The sequence below is a fragment of the Protopterus annectens genome, chromosome 6.part1 (assembly GCF_019279795.1).
Source record: "Protopterus annectens isolate FY-2018-M chromosome 6.part1, PAN1.0, whole genome shotgun sequence".
NCBI lineage: Eukaryota > Metazoa > Chordata > Ceratodontiformes > Protopteridae > Protopterus > Protopterus annectens.
In genome coordinates, this window is record NC_056738.1 from 131,489,957 (window position 1) to 131,512,443 (window position 22,487).

The following is a 22,487-nucleotide window of genomic DNA, read 5'->3' on the forward strand; positions in this document are numbered from 1 at the left end:
CTACAGACACTGGATCCTACCCAGTTCGGCTTTGTTAAGGGCAGATCCTGCCTCTTAAACCTGGTTGATTTCTTTGAAACAGTCACCAAGGCCATTGACGAGGGGAAGGTGGTCCACACAGCCTACCTGGACCTCGCAAAAGCCTTCGATACAATACCCCACTCGGGCATTATAGATAAGCTCACCAGCTTAAATATAAACCCCTATGTCACTAGACGGATTGCAAACTGGCTCAAGGACAGAACCCACATGGTTAGAATTGCTGGAGCCATGTCAGACTCAAACCAGTTACAAGTGGTGTCCCACAAGGCTCAGTCCTGGGACCTCTCTTGTTCGGTATATATTTCTCGGAGGTACAGGCCAACACGGAAGGACTGTGGCTGACCAAGTTCGCAGATGACTGCAAACTGGGAGCCATAATCGACTCTCCAGCCGACACAAGCATCCTCCAAAAGGGCCTCATAGAAACAGACAACTGGTGCCAGAGCCATGGCCTCAAGCTAAATGCCAAAAGTATATAGTCATCCCTTTGGCAAAAACAAAGTGCCCACAAATTACCACATAGGTGGTAATCCATTAAGTACAGAAGAAGTCATTAGGGACCTGGGGACCCAAGTTGATAGCAATCTCTCATTTGACAACCACGTAGCCAAAGTGGTTAGAAAAACATTTTATATAGCCCACCTAATCATGAAGGGATTCACATCTAGATCAGGGGAGGTCATCGTGCCTCTTTACTCATCCCTCATCAGGCCCATAATTGAGTACAATGCCCCTTTTGGGATGTACCTTACCAGACACCTGCAGCAACTGGAAAGACCCCAAAAGTACCTCACCAAGAGGATCAAAGAGCTCAAACAGATGCCATATGCTGCCCGGTTAAAGAAACTCCAGCTCTACTCAGTGGCATACCGCCTGTTCAGAGGCGATCTGTGCCTGACGTATAAAGCCATGTCCAACCCGGAATTAATGGACATGCTGCACCTCAGAAAATCCAAATCCCATCGAGCTACGCGCTCGAGAGACTTGAACCTCAGCACTGAAATAAATAGGACCCAGAGGCTCCCTTCACTCTGGAATAAAATCCCAGTCCAGGTTAGGCAGAGTCCCTCATTGACTCTCTTCAAGAGGAATCTTGATGAGTGGATGGGAGATCGTAGGTTTACCCCGGGTATCACTTCTGTGTCACTGTTAGACAGAGGCACAGTATACTAACCTCGAAAAAGGGCATAGCAAAATAAATTTAAAATGGGTGGCGAAAGCCAAACACATTCTGGCTAGGCTTATAAATGCCCTAGGGCAGATAGCCTAGTATGAACCTATGAACCTATAAGATGTACAGACACACACAAAATCATAAAATAGCAGGATTTGCAGGCAGAATCTAGAACAATGTGGGATAAAGACACCCAACATACCTCTCAACTGTACAGATTTTTGCAAAATGTCCAGATTTTTACCTCATATTTTTGGTCTGTTCCTCACAAAATCTGTGATATTCTGGATTTTTGTGACAAATCAGTGAGGAATGCATTAACTAAATAATGACAGTCATTTGAGTTTCAGACTTCATATCATTTAGAAAATGCATGGCAACACAAGAACTTTTATTCTAGCAACTTTCTATGCTTATAAGAGCAGTATTTAAAATTTGTCCCTATTTTTGAGGCTTTGTCCCCCCATTATTTTTGGTTCTGTCGAGATTTTTAGTGTTAAGAAGCTGAAAGTTATGTACCCAGGCAGTTTCAAAAGGAGTTGCTGCAAAAGGGCTAGTAAATTTCCTAGCAAATTAAAACATGATACCATTGCTTGTAAACCTTGAATAAAATGCAGGAGGCGGCAATTCTGGGTGCATTACAAGTGATAAGAAGAGCACTCGTGGCAAACATTAAAGACTGAAACAATACTAATTTGCCAAACTTGTCATACTCTGACTCAGGAATGGAGTCCATTCTGTCATAGTATTAGAAACCCAAAACATATTGAGAAATTAAAAAGAAGAAAAAGTATGTAATGAACCAACCAAGGTTTCACGGTTTTAACATGACGTGTTCACACCCATACAGGCCATATTAAAACATAGGTTAGACGACTAAATCAGAGGCCCAACCCCAAGTGTATAAAGTGGTTGAACATTTCTAGTGCAAGGCAATTCCTAATTAGTAGTGGTCATTTTTTTTTCTATATTTGTAACAATGGAGTAAGATACATTTTTTCTTCTTTTAACAGTTTTAAATTTATCTTATCTATAAATAAGCTTGTTCCCTCTCCCAAAGCACTTCTGAGTTGTAATTTTTAAATATTTAATATAATTCTTTCTGTTACTGACTTTCTGAACATAACATAAAAGTGGAATATAAGCATTTCAGCCCCCCAACCACTTTAACAAAATCAGCAGTCCAATCTTCTCAGCCACTTTTTCTTGTAAAGCCATAATTCACAAATGTGATTGATGCTTATTGTTTCACATTTATGCATTAATTTAAATTTTGCTGGTCTTCATCCTGTTATCGCCAGCTCCCATCGCCAGATTCCAGTTCAAGTCCAAAGTTCTTCCAATTCTTCTAGTCAACTCTGGTAGTTTTTTGTCTCTCTCAAGTATTTTCATTTGGAACATTGGAAAAGGTTTCAATGGCAAAAATCTCTCTATGCACTTTAATATCAAAAGAACGAGAAGCAGAGTCCTCTACTGTTTGATGGCTCACTTTTTGTTGGACAAACTTTTTTTATTTTTCTCTTTAGCCTGTTCTGCATCAAAAATGACTTTGATCCTCCACAAAAAAAAAAAATATTCTGAAAACAGCTGGATACAACAGCTTGAATCTCATACCCTTGGATCGTGCTATCCCTAAGAATTAAGATGCTATCCTCCAAAAAAAGGAAGCAAATCTGGTGGTCTTCTGCCATAAACAAACTCTACAACAAAAGAAAGAAACTGTTGCAAAAAGAGTAAAATCCTATGACTGGAGGAACTCCCTGGTCAGCCTCAGTAAGAAGCTGAGATCCCTCATAAAATCCTCCAAAGCTAGTTATGAAAACAAAATCACCACTGATTCTAAAGACAACCACAAAGCATTCTATAGCTATGTCAAGAATCTCAATGGCAACACTCAGATCTGCTCTGAGTTACAGCACAATGGCACTAAATATACAGAACCAACTGATATTGCCAACATCCTGGCAGATAGGTTCAGTGCTAACTCTACCCCCCTCTCACCCCCTAAAGGGCCCATCTCTGTACCGGAAGAATGCAAAGTTCCTGTAATCACGGCTGCACAGGTAAAACCCTCACTCTCCAAAGCCAAGAACACAGCATCCATGGGACCTGACAACATCCCAGGCTGCATTCTACACGAACTACAGAATGAACTGGCACCCCACCTAACTACCATGTTCAATCATAGCCTCACCTCAGGCATTGTGCCCATTGAATGGTGCACTGTGATGGTTATCCCACTCCACAAAGGGGGGGGCCACGACAGACCCCAGGTACTACTGCCCCATTAGCCTGATGAGCCTGGTCTGCAAGGCCATGGAACATATCATCATGGAATTCATAAACAAAGACATTGGTAATCTCCAAACTCTGGTCCCCACACAGTTCAGGTTTGTAAAACGCAGATCATGTCTCCTAAACCTGATAGGCTTCTTTGAAGCAGTCACCAAAGCCATAGATGAGGGTAAGGTGGTTCACACAGCCTATCTAGATCTCGCCAAGGCTTTCAACACCATCCCCCACTCTGGGATTATAGATAAACTCACTAAACTAGGTATAAGTCCCTATGTCACAAGATGGGTTGCCAACTGGCTTACTGACAGAACCCACACTGTGAAAGTAGCAGACTCCAAATCAGACTTCAGACCAGTGACAAGTGGAGTACCACAGGGTTCAGTCCTGGGTCCTCTCCTGTTTGGTATCTACTTCTCTTAAGTATAGGCTAACACAGAAGGTCTTTGGCTAACTACGTTCACAGATGACTGCAAACTACGAGCCATAATAGAAACTCCTAACAATGTGGACATCCTACAAAAGGGCCTCACTGAGACAGATGCCTGGTGTCAAAGCCATGGCCTCAAGCTCAATGCCAAAAAGTGCATTGTCATCTCCTTTGGTAAAAACTCTGTACCTATGAACTACCACATAGGCGGTAGTCTACTTAACACTGAAAGTGTGAGAAGAGACCTTGGGACCCAGGTGGACAGTAGTCTCTCCTTTGATAATCACATCGCCACAGTGGTCTGGAAATCCTTCTATGTAGCACACCTCATCACAAAAGGTTTCTTATCCAGAAAAAAAAAAAGAGGTCATTGTTCCCCTCTACTCATCACTCATTAGACCCATTATAGAGTACAACACCCCTTTTGGAATGTACCTCACAAGACATCTACAACAATTGGAAAGGCCGCAGAAATACCTCACAAAGAGGATTACTGGCCTCTAACAGATGCCCTATGCAGGCCGTCTCAAAAAACTCCAGCTTTACTCCGTCGCATATCGTCTACTCAGACCCGATCTCTGCCTAACATACAAAGCTATGTCTAACCCAGAGCTGTTGGATATGCCCCACTTAAAGAAATCCCAATCCCTCCGAGCTACACGCTCTAGGGACCTAAACCTTGTCACCACAACAAACAGAACATGCTGGAGGGATAGATTCCTGTCCCAGAGACTTCCCATACTCTGGAACAGACTACCTATCTATGTCAAACAGCTCCTCATTAGCACTCTTCAAGAAAAATCTTGATGACTGGATGGTAAATAGGAAATTCACCCCGGGGATCACTTCTGTGGCTCTGCTTGACAGGGCACAGGAAAATAACTTTCTTGGGTGGTGAAAGCCAGGGTCCCTTTTTGGCTAGGCTTATATAGGCCCTAAGGCCAATAGCCTAGTACCTGCCTATGACATTCCCTGATTGCTGGGATAAATTTGCTTCTCTCCTGTCTGGTATACAGCGAATAATCATTTTCCACAAGCACTCTGCTGTCTCCAATTTTTAATACTTTGCTCTTCTACCACCCTTTTGCCAGGATTAACTCTCTCTGCTGGTATGATTGCATCTTTACTAATATTATGTCTTTGCTGCTTTCTCATGGCCAGGTTTGGAGCATACACACAATGTGTCCTTAACAAATACTGCTGTGGAATACAGTCCAGTTGCTTATTTGTACGTTCATAAAATTAATATAGTGTGTTCCTTCCAGTTTCTCTTGTACAGCAGAAAACGTCAGGATTTCTCTGTGCGCTGTCCTCTAACTGTACCATTTTTTGATGCAGCTCTTCTTGAGCAGTCTCAAATTCAGACACCTTTTTTTTTTTCCATATCAACCTTTGATTTTTGCAGTTTTATCAGTTCATCAAAATAGCTGTTTAAAGCTTCCTCCATTTTCCCAGGCTTTTGTTATTTGAGATGATATACTCTTCCATTATTTAATTTTTTTTTAATCATCGCTAATGACATCTGATTTCGTTTTTCCTCTAAATTACTGGAAGCCATCTTTTGCAGCAAAGCTGGAGCTTGAACTGCTTTTTTGCTGACCAGCCGAAGGATTCTTCCCAGTCAGTGTTTTGTCTTCACCTTTTCTTGTTGATTTTCTTTCAGGCTCCTTAAGTTTCTTCTTTGCTGGCATCCAAGCAGTATACTTACCAGCCAGTAACTGAATTTTACTAAACCTGCCAGAATTACTAGCCCTAACCTTTCAGTTTCTTTTTTCACTCTAAGAAAGCTAAAGTTAAGCTGCTGATCAGTGTGCAGCCATCTTGGAAGTTCCCCAAATATTTAACAGAATTCTTAATTCCTCAACAAACAATACCCTAAATGTCAAACATAAGTTTAACTCTCACACTTACAACTGAGAGAATAATCCTAGAAATTTCAAGTATTCTGTATAGGACATTTTTTATATTTTATAACTGTGTGTGTAAATTTTCTTTGAACACTTTCTAAGGTTAGTAGATTACCTTTAGAATGTCTGCAAAACACAGTCCAACATTCAGTAATAGGTCTAACATAATGTATATTAAATACATTTTGTTAATGCAGTTTGTGATTTTAGATGTTAATTTCAATGAATCAAGCGTATTTTTTTCTCAATGTCTTAGTTTTAATTTTTTACGCATTTGTTTGAAACACCATGTTACTACTTATTATGACCCCAAGAATATTCTAATTATTTATTTTACTTAGACTGCGGTTTCCAACTATGACTATGTAATCTGACATCACCAGACCACAAAAAACATTACTCCACAAGTATTATAATCAATATTTAGACGATTTTCTAGAAACCATTTGGTTAACAATGTGAAGTACATGTCATACAAGACATCATCCACAGATGTTATACAAGTTCCCATGTTAATATAATTAGAGCCTTTAGAGATCCAACACTTATCACATATTTATAATATGGAAAACACAAGGTTGAGCATAACTGGACCTAATACAGAACCCTAGGCTATCTCAGATTGAAAACTGACCTTGCACCTTAACTCTCTGAGGTTTTCCATCTAACCAGTTACATACCCACTTAAGTTCTGGCTTATATTTAATTTAACCATGCATTCAACAATAACACAACATGGAATGCTATCAAGTGCTTTAGCCAAATCCATGTAGACAACACTAACACCAGTTCCTAAATCCACAGCCTTACTAACAGGTTCATAAAAGTCAACAAGCTGGTAAATGCTGAACTTCTTATGGTAAAAACCTGTGTTGATCACCATCAACAATCACATCAACATTATCAGAATGCATTATTGATAACAAACATGTTTCAAAGCATTTACAAAACAAACATGGTGAATAGCTATTCATCTGATCTGGAAGAAGTGGAGTTGTTCCACTTTCAGAATTTTAGTGCATTGCCTCATGCTTCCAAGGTTTCAAAAAGCAGTAACTCCACGTGAAGGATGTTTCTTAGAGTGGATTTTAAGCTCAATATTAAGTTTTAAGAGAGTAAGAGTAAGAATGTGGTTCACAGTGATCCTAATACTAGTTCTACTATTCAACCAGTTGCTACTCCCAACATTCCATAACTTCTGATCAACCTACTTTCAGTCAGTATCAAGAAAAGGAAGACAGAACAAAACGCCAGTTTGACACACTGAGTGTAGGTAATGTAAAGACTGTGTATATGTATGAAATTATTATTTTTTCTACAGCAGTTAAATGTTATTGCTTTACTATACATTACATGGCCAACATAGTACATGGCTTTAGAATATGTAATTACATCATGTAAACATTAGTACAGATCAGTGAGTTTGTGCTGAATGCACATCATGTTTAATGACTCTTCATCAGAGAAGCTCGACTATATGCATGTTTTATCAAGTACATATACTAAACTCAAGTGGCAAAAGGCAAATGAAATATTCTGAACAGGGCACCAGACCATAACAGTAACATGAAAACTTGTGCAGTTAATAACAAACTGGCACAATTACATGCCACAGCAGGTATACAGTTAAGTGGAAAGTAAAATCTAAAATGAGTATTCTGAAGTCAATAGCTTATTGCTGACGAAAGCGCTAAATAAAGTTTGTTGCTGGGATCCACCTGTGCGCCATATTGTTCTTCGTGTATTCACTGGAAAGTAAAATCTAAAATGAGTCATGATTATGAACTGTCAAACCCAAGTCAAAATCATTCCATTTCCCCTGTGCATTCTTATTGTGCCTATCTACTTCCCACTTAACTGTAGATCCCATCACTGACAACAGCAAAGTATGAAAACAGTGTACTGAGCAAGCACCAAATTGTATAAACTTGTTTAAACCTGAAAAAAAAAAGAATACACTGCATTTAAAAACTTTCAATATTTTCACAGTTAACAGCAGTCATAATGAAAAAAGCAATAATTAACATACCTGAATGCCAAATGGCTGGTCCCTAATATTCATGTCATCCTTGGCATATCTATTCAAGAACAGATGTATATAATGTTACATAAAATCCTGTCATTTAATAAACTATATGCTGTAAAAATACAAGTTATTTGCATTTTCAGTAAAGTAAATCAGTCAACTTAACTTTGCAACTAGACTTTTTGAGAAAGACTGGTTCAGTAAAAAAATCTACAATATTACACAACCATTACAAGTATTAGACATATCCAGATAAAAGTAAAATTAGCTCTATTCAGCTCACCTGATTTCAAACAATATGACACCTCTGAATGATTTGAACCATTATCGATACATTTTAATCTTCTTCTTTCAGCTGCTCCCGTTAGGGGTCGCCACAGCAGATCAACTGTTTCCATTTCTTCCTGTCCTCTGTATCTTGCTCTGTCACACCAACACCTCCATGCCCTCTCTCACCACATCCATAAACCTTACCTTAGGCCTCCCTCTTTTCCTGTTACCTGGCAGCTTCATCCTTAGCATCTTTTTCCCAATATACTCTGCATCCTTCCTCAGCACATGTCCAAACCAACATAATTTTGCCTCTCTGGCTTTGTCTCCAAACCTTCCAACCTGGGCTGATCCTCTAATATACTTATTCCTAATCCTGTCCATCCTCGTCACACCAGTGCAAATCTTAACATCTTCAGCTCTGCCACATCAAGCTCTGACTCCTGCCTTTTTGTCAGTGCCACTGTCTCCAACCCATAAAATATAGCTGGTCTCACTACCCTCTTGTAGACCTTCCCTTTCACTCTTACTGGTACTAGTCTGTCACAAATCACTCCTGACACTCTTCTCCACTCACTCCATCCTGCCTGTACTCTCTTCTTCACCTGTCTTCCACACTCACCATTACTCTGAACTGTTGATCCCAAGTACTTAAACTCATCCACCTTCCCCACCTCTGCTCCCTGCATCCTCACCATTCCTCTATCCTCCCTCTCATTCACACACATATATTCTGTCTTAGTCCTGCTGACCTTCATTCCTCTTCTCTCTAGAGCATATCTCCACCTCTCCAGGGTCTCTTCCACCTGTTCCCTACTCCCACTGCAGATCACAATGTCATCTGCAAACATCAAAGTCCACTGGGAGAGCTGATCCTTGATGTAATCCCACCTCCACCTTAAATGCATCCGTCACTTCCACTGCAGATCTCACCGCTGTCACACTACCCTCGTACATATCTTGTACCACTCTTACATACTTCTCTGACACTCCCGACTTCCTCATACAATACCACAACTCCTCTCTAGGCACCCTGTCATATGCTTTCTCTAAATCCACAAAGACACAATGCAACTCCTTCTGACCTTCTCTGTACTTCTCCATCAACACTCTCAGAGCAAACATCGCATCTGTAGTGCTCTTTCCTGGCATGAAACTATACTGCTGATCACTAATCACCTCCTCCCTTCTTAACATAGCTTCCACTACTCTTTCCCATAACTTCAAGCTGTGACTGATCAGTTTAATCCCTCTGTAGTTACTACAGCTCTGCACATCACCCTTATTCTTAAAAATCGGTACCAAAACACTTTTTCTCCATTCCTCAGGCATCCTCTCATTTTCCAAGATTTCATTAAACAATCTAGTTAAAAACTCCACTGCCATTTCACCTAAACACCTCCATGCTTCCACAGGTATGTCATATGGACCAACAGCCTTTCCATTCTTCATCCTCTTCATAGCTATCCTTACTTCCTCCTTGCTAATTCACTGCACGTCATGATTCACTATCCGCACATCATCAAACCTTCTCTCCCTCTCATTCTCTTCATTCATCAACCCCTCAAAGTCCTCTTTCCATCTGCTCAACACACTCTCCTCGCTTGTGAGTACATTTCCCTCATTATCCTTTATCACCCTTACCTGTTGCACATCTTTACTAGCTCGGTCCCTCTATCTAGCCAATCGGTACAGGTCCTTTTCTCACTCCTTAGTGTCCAACCTTTTATACAGCTCTTCATACACCTTATCCTTAGCCTTTGCCACCTCTCTCTTTGCCATGCACCTCATCTCCTTATACTCTTGTCTACTTTCATCATCTCTTTGACAATCCCACTTCTTCTTCGCCAACCTCTTTCTCCGTATACTCTCCTGTACTTCTTCATTCCACCACCAGGTCTCCTTGTTCTCCTTCCTCTTTCCAGATGTCACACCAAGCACCTTTCTAGCCATCTCTCTTACTAGCTCTGCTGTAGTTACCCAGCTATTCTGTAACTCTTCACTGCCACCCAGTGCCTGTTCTTAACTCTTCCCTGAACATCACCTCACAATTACCCTTTTTCAATTTCCACCATTTGATCCTTGGTGCTGCCCTCACACTCATCCTCCTCTTCTTGATCACCAATGTCATCCTACAAACCACCATCCTATGCTGCCTAACTACACTTTCCCCTGCCACCACTTTACAGTCTCCAATCTCCTTCAGACTGGCCCTTCTACATAAGATATAATCCACCTGTGTGCATCTTCCTCCACTCTTGTATGTCACCCTATGCTCCTCCCTCTTGTTAAAATATGTATTCATCACAGCCATGTCCATCCTTTTCGCAAAATCCACTACCATCTGACCTTCTGCATTCCTTTGCTTAACACCATACCTACCCCTCACTTCCTCAACCCCTATGTTCCCTTCACCAACATGCCCATTGAAATCTGCTCCAATCACCAGTTTCTCACCCTTGGATACAGTCATCACCACTTCATCCAACTCACTCCAAAATTTTTCTTTCTCATCCATCGCACACCCAACTTGTGGAGCATAAGCACTAACAACATCCATCATTACACCATCAATTTCCAGCTTCATAAACATCACTCTATCCAACACTCTTTTCACCTCCAAAACACTCTCAGCATACTGTTCCTTCAGGACAATGCCTATGCCATTTCTCCTTCCATCCACACCATGATAAAACAATTTGAAACTGCCTCCGATACACCTAGCCTTGCTCCCCTTTCATCTGGTCTCTTTCACATACAATATACCAACCTTCCTTCAGTCCATCATATCAGCTAGCTTCCTCCCTATACCAAGCATACTGCCAACATTCAAAGTTCCAACCCTCACTATCACAGTCCTAGCCTTTACCTGCCTTCGGGCATGCCTTCCCCCTCTTCTCCTCCTTCGGCCAGCAGTAGCCCGATACATTTTAATAATCACAGTAATCCAGAATCTCTGAAATTCAAAAATATACCTCTAAGTTCAGACTTACATGATTTTGGGATATCTCTTTTAAAAAATTGTACCTGCAGCTACAAGCAACGTGTTACATTAAAAATTCAAAGAAAAATGCTTAATCAATAACTTGTGCACTTCTCCAGCCAGCTGTGACCAAAACACAAAATATTACAATTTCCATTCTTAAAAGTGAAGATTTGTAAACAAATTATAGGCACAAGGAAGTAAACCATTAATTATAATCTAGAGATGCAGTCCTACTGGAGTTTGCAATGCCAGTGATCTAGAGAACAAACTGCAGTTCACAATGATAATAAAGCTAAGCATCAGCTTCACCAATGAAGGACTCATCAGCAAAAGGGGTATGCAATTGCTCCCTCTGTAAATGTAGCATACACTTGTGTGTGATCCATGAAATAGACAACTGACTTTTTCACATACAGATGGTGTTCATATGATCTGCAGCCCTTCCAGTATAATGCTGGACAGTCTGCGGGAACTAAATGTGGAAGAAAAAAAGACTAAGACAAGAGGTGGCAGGCAACTTCATGCCACTGGTGTAGTGGCATGAAAGCATGAGTTACAGCTATCAAGCTTGCTACCCAGCCCAAGTAGTGCTATCATGTTAGCAAAGTCATAAATGGCAGTTATGCCACATAGCACCTTTATGCTCATGAGTAGAACAAAACAGAAGTTATAAAACTTACTATAAAGCTAGATCCAGATGTCTTCCTCGGTCTTTCTCAGCTTGTGGGTTATCGGATCGGAGCATGGCAGTTCACAATTTTGGCTCCAAAGCTCAAACTCTTCTCCTAGGACACCTTACACCACACAGTCTCCTCACATTACGGACCCCTCTAAAAAATTAACCAACTAAAAACTATTTGGCCAAGACCTAATGAGGTCTAACATGTACAGACTTCAGAAGCCATTCAACCAAAATATAATTTGGAAAGGGGATGTAAGAAGGGATTGTTGAAACAGAGGGAAGATAACATAGATCTAGCATTCTGGTTAAGTACATAACATTTGTATACAATGTTGTCTTTTTCATCCTCCTAAACCTGTGTGACAGTGTCCCCAGCCAGGGTGATCCAGGTGGTACTAAGAGAGAACATTCTGAAGAATGGTGGAGCCAAAAGTACAGTTTTGTACCTACCATAAATGTAGATGTCCGATAGGAATGCATCTGCAGTCCTTACAAATAAATGGGTTGTCCTGTCGTCAGGCAGCCCTTCGGTCGGCCGGATTCCAAAGTCTGGGTCTGGCCTCGGCTGGTGTCGCACTTCACCCGACATCATAGCTGCAGTTATTCGGGTATAAAGGCATCAGCCGACACCATCTTCCTCAGTGTTTCTTGCCCCCGATGCCAGGTGCCCTCTAGGAAGGCTAAATTTGGATAAATGCCAATGATTCCAAATAGTAGAGAGCAAACACAAAAAATAAGCATGTATGTACATATATACAAACAAATACACCATAATAGATTCCCCCAGCTAGCTACAAGATGGGCAAATACCCTAGGAGTACCACAGAGGGGAAAGGCGGGTGGGTAATCCTGACTGCAGATGCATTCCTATCGGACATCTACATTTATGGTAGGTACAAAACTGTACTATGTCCTTCAAGGATGCATCTGCAGTCCTTACAAATGGGTAGAATACCATAGCCAAACTGGGGGAGGAGGAAAAAGGAAGTTATGGTGTAGTTAAGATCCCTTGCAAAACAGCAGTGGCAAAACCTGCTCGGGATCTAGAGTATAAAGGTAAATTATAATGCTTGGCAAATGTATGCACGGAGCTCCAAGTAGCAGCCTCTAAAATGTCCTTGGTAGCCACTCCTCGTAGGAAAGCTGTGGTAGTGGCTGTAGCCCTTGTAGAGTGAGGCCTGATGTTTTCTGGAGTTTTCTTTCCATGGTAGGAGTAACAAAATCTGATACAATTTCCTATCCACTTGGAAATGGTCTGTTTTGAAATTGCTTTTCCTTCCATTCCTGTTGCATATGCTACCAATAGCTGGTCAGTTTTTCTATTGCCCTTGGTCCTGTCCAGGTAGTAGCGTAATTGTCTATGTACATCCAAGGTATGCAACAGTCTTTCTCCCCTGTTCTGTGGGTTGGGGAAGAATGTAGGTAGGTGGATAGCCTGATTTAAAGATACCCTGGAGACCACCTTAGGCATAAAAGTAGGATTTGTTCTCATGGACACTATCTTGATGGAAGATCAGGAAGGGTTGTACTGCCATTAATGCCTGTAGCTCAGATACCCTTCTTGCTGAAGTGATTGCCAGTAAGAAAGCAGTTTTCCATGATAAGTATTGTAATTCTGCTGTTGCTGCTGGTTCGAAAGGAGGGAGTGTCAATTTTTCTAGCACAAAGTTAAAGTCCCATGCTGGTAATGGTGGTTTCCTAGGAGGTTTTACATTTTTAATTCCTCTCAGAAACTGCCTGAGTAGAGGATGTGAGAAGACTGGAGGATCCAAGTCATATTCTGCTGAAATAGCTGATGCATGAATCTTAATGGAAGAATAGGACAGACCTTTGTGAAAGAGCTCTGCCAAGTATTCCAGGATGTTGGCTATGTTTACCAGTGACACATCTTCTCCTTTTGTAGTACTCCAAATGAGGTATCTTTTCCATTTTGCTGAATAATTTTTCCTTGTTGAGGGTCTGCGAGCCTCCAGGATAATGTCTTTAACCCTTTGGGATAAATTTGGGTTAATTGGCCTTATGCAATGTTCCAGGCAGTCAGCTGCAGCGTTTTCAGGTTTGGATGCAGGATGTTGTAGTTGTTCTGTGTTAACAGCAAGGGAACCAGAGGTAAGTGCCACATTTGTTCCCGAGACATGCTCCTCAGTAATGGGTACCAATGTTGTCTTGGCCAGTCTGGAGCTATCAGAATGATCCTTGGACGGTCCTCTTTGATTTTCAATAACACCTTGTGCATCAAAGGAAGTGGTGGGAATGCATATGCTGCTAGTTTTTTCCAGCTGAAAGACAGGGAGTCCACCTTCCAAGCAAGTGGGTGGTACGTCCTTGTGCAGAATTTCTGTAGCTGGTGATTGTGTGGGGATGCAAATAAGTCTATTTCTGGGAGTCCCCATTTCCTTGTAATGGTTTTGAAGATGTCCGGATGCAGCATCCATTCGTGGGTATCCGTGGTAGTCCTGCTTAATATGTCTGCTAGAATGTTTTCCTTTCCTGGTACAAAAATTGCCTGTAACTGAATGTTGTAGCTCAGGGCCACATTCCAGAGGTCCAGTGCCATCCGGCATAGAGGGTACGAATGTGTGCCTCCCTGTTTGTTGATGTACCACATAACTGTGGTGTTGTCTGTCCTTATCATCAATTGACCTTGTCGGAGAAATGGTCTGAATGTCTGAATTGCCAGTTTTACTGCCAGCATTTCCTTTAGGTTTATGTGTAGGTGCAGCTGGTCTGGAGTCCATAAACCTTGAATGCACTTGTCCAGCATGTGGGCCCCCCAACCGAGGTCTGAGGCGTCCGTCGTGATGGTTTGGCTTGGCTGAGTGTTGAGGAAGGGCAATCCTGTGTTTGCCTGACAGGCCTGAGCCCACCATAGGAATTCTTGTTGCAGGCATGGAATTATTGGAATTTGAGTTTCTAGGCTGTGCTTGTGTTGAGACCATAAATTCCTTAGGTACCACTGTAACTTTCTCATATGCAGTCTGGCATGTGGAACCAATATTATGCAGGATGCCATGAAGCCCAAGGCTTGCAGGACTTTTCTTGCTGTTAGATGGTCCTGCTTTGTTAATGCCAAGAAGTAGAGAGGTAGTTGCTTCTGTTTTTCTACCGTTAGGAATGCCATTTGTTTTGATGTGTCTAGCTCTGCACCCAAAAAGGTTATCCTTTGGGATGGTATCAGCCTTGACTTTTTTATATTGACTGTATATCCCAGGGCTTGTAGTAGGTAAATGACCCTTTGCAAGTCTTCTGCTAGCTTGTTTTTGTTGTCCTCTTGTATCAGGCAGTCGTCCAGGTAAGGGTAGATTTGGATTCCCTGGAGCCTGCAATGAGCAATTACTGATGCCAGGCATTTCGTGAACACTCTGGGCACAGTAGATAAGCCAAAGGGCAATGCTGAGAATTGATAATGCTCTGATCCTGCAAGAAATCTGAGGTATCTTCTGCAATTTGGTCGTATGGGGACGTGCAGGTATGCTTCCTTGAGATCTAGAGTTACCAGCCAAGACTCCTTGCCCAGCATGGGAAGAAGCTGCTGTAGAGTCAGCATTTTGAATTTTGGAACAATGAGGAATGTGTTTAAAGCGGACAGGTCGAGAATAGGTCTCCATTTGCTCTCTTTTCTTGGTACCAGGAAGAGTCTGGAGTAAAATCCCTTTCCTTGCTCCATAGATGGTACCTTTTCCACAGCTTTCATCCTTAATAATTGAGATATTTGTTTTAGAGCTTCTGCCCTTTTGATTTGGAGGTAGGTTTGGCATTCCTCTCTCCTGGTAGAGTATGGAAGTGAAACCTGTAACCTTGGTCTATTGTCTGCAAAATCCACTTGTCTCTTGTGATGTAATGCCAGTTTGTGGAAAATAAGGCTAGCTTCCCGCCTAAGGGTGCTTCTAGTTGTTCCCTGGTAGGCGGTGCCAGAGCCAAGTCACTGTGATTGACCTGTAGTTGCGGTGGTGGCTGTGTCTGTGGCTGTACCTCGCTGGTTGTTGCCCTGCCACTGGCGTCCCCTGTAGGCACCCCTGGATTGGCTTCTGCCTCTTGAACGCCTATTCCTGCCTCTCTGAGTTCTGGAGGAGTCTGGAAAGGACCAATTCTTGGAGGGCCAATTCCTGCTAAACCTTGGAGGTTGGACCTGTAAGAAATCTTTCACTGTTTGGACAGATTTTGCCTTCTCTTCCATCTTCTTCAGTACTTGTTGTGCAGGAGAGCCAAACAAATTGATCTTATCCATAGGAGCATCTAATAGTTTTGATTTGACATGGTCTGGTAAGGCCTGTTCTTTTAACCATGCATGCCTTCTGATAACTGTGCCAGTCATGGCTGATCTAAAGGAAGCCTCCAGTGCATCATAGCCACATTTTAAGGAATGGTTACTGACTTGCTGAATGTTATGTACCATTTCCTGCACAGATTTTTTGTCTAATGTTTCATCCGAGGACAATTTTTTGGTTAACTGGTCTAGCATAAATTCTTGATACTGTATCATGTGAAATTGACAGTTCAAGGCCCTAGCTGAAAGAGTAGAAGAAGTGTAAACTTTTTTACCCCATCTCTCTAAGGATCTGGATTCCCTTTCAGAGGGGAGGGGGTTTTTGGCAGAGGTAGCTGCTACAGCCTTAGGTCCTTGGGAGATAGTTTCAGGATCTGCAAAAGGAGCCTTATACAAGTGGTAATGTGTGTCCGGGACCCTGTAGTATCTATCGGGCTTAGCAGGGGCCAGAGGTAGAGAATCAGGAGCAGTACAAGCATCATTAAATGCATCATCTACAACAGAAAGAACTGGAGGTATGGCTAAAGGCCTATGTTGTGGTAAATGCAGAAAAGTTCTAAGCCTTTTTCTGGAATCTGAAAAATCCTGGCCCTGCCACTGAGATTGTTCCCTCATAGCATGCAAGGTTTCCCCAAAAGAAAATTCCTCAGGCGGAGAGGCAGAAGGGATGGACTCTTCAGCATCAGTCTTCATAAGGGGAGTAAGGAGCCTCTGGAGGGTCTGTATCATTTGAATCATCAGAGGAATCATCTGTAGACACTGGCTCAGGGGGCTCTGCTCTAGGCCTCTTCTCTGGAGGTGGGTGAGAGGCCCTGTCTGGTTGAGGTTGGGATCCTCGGATTAAAGAAATGAGATCCTCTACTAAACTAAGCATTTGTGAACTAGAGCTAGGCCTGTGAGAGGGGGGTCTTAGTAGGCACAGATTTAGTAGCTTTAGCTGCTTTAGCCCTGGCAAAGGCCTTAATGGACATGGCTGCAGGTGGCCTAGCAGCTCCACGTGCAGGGGTTGAAGTATCCAAGGGAATAGTGTCTGATAATTCCTGAGAAACTGCAACAGCAGGAGGGATTTCATAAGGCGATTCCACGAGGTTGGAAGAGGCCTCGGTAGAAGGTAAGTTTTCGGCTGAAGGAAAAACCGCTTGCTCGGTTTCAGCCAAAACAGAGACACTCGCGGTTGGCTTAACCGCGGTTTCGGCCGAAACCGCGGACCGCGAGTGTCGGTCCTTTTCCTTGCGTTTTTTGGATATTTGCGAAGTCGGAGGATCCGACAGCATAATATAAGCAAAATCAGAGCCGAAAAACTCCTCAGCAAATTCCGACCGACGTCCAAGCGTCCGCCGGTTAAAAGAAGCACAGGCTAGACAAGCTGTGACGTCGTGGTCTGGGCCTAGACAAGGTAAGCAGTAAGAGTGGAAATCTTTATGAGGTATTTGTTTCCCACAAGTTAAACAGTTATTCACTTTTTCTGACATCGGCTGAGGCAAGAAAGAGTCCCCAACGGGGTACTTAGCTTTTTAGAAGTCTTCGGTAGTAGTATTCAGTAGTAATCTCTGGTTCTGACCGACCAGCACTTGCGAACAGCTTCTGCTTCGGGCGCCACGCGGCAAGAAAGACTGAGGAAGATGGCGTCGCTGATGCCTTTATACCCGAATAACTGCAGCTATGACGTCGGGTGAAGTGCGACACCAGCCGAGGCCAGACCCAGACTTTGGAATCCGGCCGACCGAAGGGCTGCCTGACGACAGGACAACCCATTTGTAAGGACTGCAGATGCATCCTTGAAGGACATCATAGCCCTTGATCTCAAATGAAGGTCAAGCTTGCAATGAGTTACAAAACTATGACTATTGAACCAAGTAGTTGCTGAATAGTTTTCATCCAAAGATGTGTGGCTAAAGAAAGCTGTCATGGTAGATACTGCCCTAGTACAATGAGCCTTTGGTTTGGATGGTAAGGACAACTCATTAACTTTGTACATATAAGACACAGAGTCAGTAAGCCATCTAGACAATGTAACCTTAGACTCTTCCTTTTTCTGGTCTAGCTCCAAAAAAGGACACAAAGTGTTGGTCAGATTTCCCGATGCCCTTTATTCTACATAAATAAATCCTTAACTATCCGTGCAGATCCAAATAATGAAGAATGTACCCACTCTTATTACTGAACTTCATGAAAAACAGAGGCAAATGGACAGAACGGTTCAAGTTGAATTCAGAGGCAACCTTAGGCAAAAAGGCTGGATTAGTTCATAAAAGATATCCTGTTGTTGTGAAAATTTTAGAAGACTGCTTACATGAGAAAGCCGGAAGTTCTTTCGCTTGTCTGGCAAAAGTCTCTGCAACAAAGAGGAGAGTTTTCCAAGATAAAAGCTTTAAATCCATAGTAGTTACAGAGGGGGCCCTGGTTAAAGCTTGTTACAAAAAGGACTGATCCCAAGATGGGAATGGATCTCTTGGTGGGGGGCTGAGGAGAAAAGTCCCCTTCAAGAAAGCTTTAGATAACCTTAGGGAAGCTAAGGAAGAATGTTCATGGCAGACATGAAAACTGGAAATGGCTGCTAACTTAACCTTTCTAGTAGAGCAGTTTGCCCAGATTGGAAAAGGTCAGCTAAGAAGTCCAAAACTGCACAAAGGGGATTTACAGACAGCATAAATACTAAAGTTTTTCCATTTACTACCATAAATTTTCTTTGGTGGAAGACTTCTGAGATGACAAAAGAATATGCATTACTCTGGCAGACAGCTTGGAATATTTGGTAATCAGTGGAAGTGGAGAAACAAAGTGGTAATTTTAAGGGATTTTAGTTTGGGGTGAGGCTAGCCCAAAGGAAGTGAGATTAGATCCAGGACTGGATCTAGAGTCTAAGGGGGATAAAAACAGGTGAGGCCACAGGAAGGGAAACCAAACTTGTTTGATCCAAAAGGGAGATAAAAGGATCACAGTTGCCCTGCACTGTGTTGCTTTCTGTAAAAAAAAATTCTAATAAGGGTGGAGTCAGAGAGTTTAGGTGTACGAAGCCTGGGGCCGAGCATGGACTAGAACATCTCCTGGGGGCCATCTCTTCTGGGGCATCAGGGGAAAGACATTGTTGCACTTTGTGTTGTAAGGAGTTGAATACAGGTCACAGCAAGGTTGGCCTCTTGGCCTCAGGGGCTGAAAATCACTGTTGCTACTGATGGGTTGAAAGACCACTTATGAGATATCAGAGTAACCCTACTCAACTTGTCTTCTAGGATTTTGGATTTCTCTGTGATATGCTTTGCTATCAGAAAGCACTGGGAAAACATCAGCCATTGCTACACTCTCATGGCCTCTCGACACAGGTGGTAGGTTTGGGATCCTCCTTGTTTGTTGATATATCAAACCATAGCCATGTTGTTGGTCTGGATAGCCATCACTCCTCTGGGGGAGACAAATGTGATAAGTCTGCAAAAAGTACAGTTTTGTACCTACCATAAATGTAGATGTTCGAGTGCTAATACAGCTGCAGTCATAACAGATGGGTTCTCCTGTCGTCAGGCGGGTCCTCGGTCGGCCGAATTCCAAAGTCTAGGTCCGGTGTCGGTTGTCGTCGCTTCTTCCCTGACGTCAGTGCGACAGGGGTAAAAAAGAACCAGCTGACGCCATTTTCTTCAGTTTTTCTTGCCCCAGATGTCAGGTGCCCCCAGAAGGAAGGCAATACATAAATTTGTGTAATAATGCAGTGCAATATAATCAAAATAACAGTAGTTGCAAGCAAATACATCATAAATGAATACCCCAATCAGGTTGTATGAGGATGTGTTAGCCTATAGGCCTGTCCCAAGAGGGGAAGGAGGGAGGGAAACCTGGACTGCAGCTGTATTAGCACTCGAACATCTACATTTATGGCAGGTACAAAACTGTACTATGTTCATCGTGCATACAGCTGCAGTCATAACAGATGGGTAGAATCCCAAAGCTAAGAAAGGGGTGGTAGGCACTAGGTGGAACTAGGAGGAGCCAAAATGCCCTGCAAGACTGCAGTGGCAAAGCCTGCTCTAGATTTGGAATATAATGGTAAGTTGTAGTGCTTGGAGAAGGTATGCACAGAACTCCAAGTGGCTGCTTCCAAAATATCCTTGGTAGGAACTCCTCTGAGGAAGGCTGAAGAGGTGGCTGTGGCCCTGGTGGAATGAGTTCTAATGCCTGTAGGTACAGTTTTGCCATGAAAGGAATAGCAAAAAAAAAAGTATGCAGTGGGCTATCCATTTTGAGATTGTCTGTTTGGAAATTGGCTTTCCTTGAGCTCCCACCACATAGGCCACAAAGAGCTGATCTGATTTTCTGAAAGGCTTTGTTCTGTCCAAATAATAACGCAGTTGTCTGTGGATGTCCAAGGAATGTAGTAATCTCTCCCCTTTGTTTTGAGGATTAGGATAAAAAGTAGGTAAATGTATGGCCTGATTTAAAGCTACCCTGGATACCACTTTAGGCATAAAGGACGGGTTGGTTCGTAAGGAAACTCGGTCCTGATGGAAGATGATAAAAGGCTGGACAGCCATGAGAGCCTGTAGTTCTGAAACTCTGCGAGCTGAGGTGATAGCCAGAAGGAAAGCTGTTTTCCAGGACAAATATTGCAAATCTGATGAGGCAGCTGGCTCAAAGGGAGGCAAGGTCAGTTTTTCCAGAATTAAATTAAGATCCCAAGCAGGTATTGGTTGTTTCCTTGGAGGTCTTAGATTCTTAGCCCCTCTGAGGAACTGTCTTAAGAAAGGGTGAGAGAATAAAGGTGGATCAGTGTTGTATTCTGCAGAAATGGCTGAGGCATGGATTTTGATGGAGGAGAAAGAAAGTCCACTGCTTAGCAGTTCAGCCAAATATTGTAGTATTTGAGGTAAATTCAGTTTTCCAGGATCCTGGCCCTTTTTCTCATTCCAGACACAAAAACGTTTCCATTTTGCGGAGTAAGCTTTTCTAGTTGATGGCCTTCTGGCCTCCAAAATGACATCCTGCACCTCCTTGGAGAGTAGGGCTTGTTGTGATGCTAAGGAATCTTCCATGCGGCTAGATTGAGTGTTTTTAGCTGGCTGTGAAGAGTTTTGAAGCTGTGCTGAGTCAGAAGAAGAGGCATTAGAGGCAGGGTCCATGGTGGGGAAGGTGTCAGGCTCCTCAGGAGTGGGTACCAGTGTTGCCTTGGCCAGTCCGGAGCAATGAGAATCATCTTTGGTCTGTCTGCTCTGGTTTTCAATAGAACTTTGGGCAGCAGAGGAAGAGGTGGGAAGGCATAAACTGTCATTGATGTCCAACTGAAAGAGAGAGCGTCCACTCTCCAGGCCTTTGGATGGAAGATCCTTGAGCAGAATTTTGTCAATTGATGATTTTTGTGGGAGGCAAAGAGATCTATGTCTGGCCTTCCCCATTCTTGGATTATTTCTGTAAAAACTTTTGGATGCAATTTCCATTCGTGTGGATCTGTAATATTCCTGCTTAGGTTGTCTGCCAGCATGTTTTCCTTGCCTGGCAAGTACTGTGCTTGTAGTTCCATTTGTAAGTCCATGGCCATGTTCCAAAGTGACATGGCCAGTCTGCATAGGGGGTAAGAATGTGTTCCTCCCTGTTTGTTTATGTACCACATAACTGTGGTGTTGTCCGTTCTTATCAATAGTTGACCTGGTTGTAGAAGGTCCTTGAAAGCTATAATAGCATTTATTACCACTAGCATTTCTTTTTGATTGATGTGAAGGTGCTTTTCTTTTTGGGACCATTTGCCCTGAATGCACCGATCTGTCATGTGCGCCCCCCAGGCGTAGTCCGAGGCGTCTGTTGTGATGACTTGATTTGCTTGAGGCTTGCTGAATGGAAGACCTGTGTTTGTTTGACATGCTTGAGCCCACCACAGAAATTCCTTTTGCAGACATGGAATTAGTGGTATTATTGTTTCCAAACTGTGGCTCTGTTGAGACCATATGTTTTTCAGGTACCATTGTAGTTTCCTCATATGCAGCTTTGCACATGGGATTAGTAAGATGCAAGATGCCATGAATCCCAGAGCCTGCAGGATTTTCCTTGCAGTCAGCCTGGTGCAATTTGCTAGTGTTCTGAAGTATTGAATTAGTTGCCCCTGCTTCTCTGGCATGAGGTAGGCCATCTGGGTGTTTGCGTCCAAATTTGCACCCAGGAAAATTATCTTCCGAGAGGGTATTAGCCTTGATTTCTTTTTGTTGACTGTGTATCCCAGAGAGTTCAACAACATTATTACATAAGCCAGATGTTTCAGAAGAATGTGCTTGCTATCCGCTTGAATCAGGCAGTCGTCCAAATAGGGGTATATTTGTATCCCTTGAAGTCTGCAGTAAGCAATTACGGATGCCAGGCATTTCGTGAATACTCTGGGCGCAGTAGATAAGCCAAAGGGCAATGCAGAGAATTGATAATGGGTTGAACCTGCAA

General features: G+C 42.7%; 1 protein-coding gene across 1 annotated transcript in view; it reads right to left on the reverse strand.

The window, feature by feature from the left end:
• CIR1 (corepressor interacting with RBPJ, CIR1) overlaps positions 1–22,487 on the reverse strand; it is an 823,643-nt gene that overhangs the window by 314,543 nt on the left and 486,613 nt on the right. Inside the window, exon 6 of the mRNA XM_044075555.1 lies at positions 7,875–7,923. Within this exon, the coding sequence (XP_043931490.1) occupies positions 7,875–7,923 (49 nt within the window). The remainder of the gene's footprint in view (positions 1–7,874; positions 7,924–22,487) is intronic.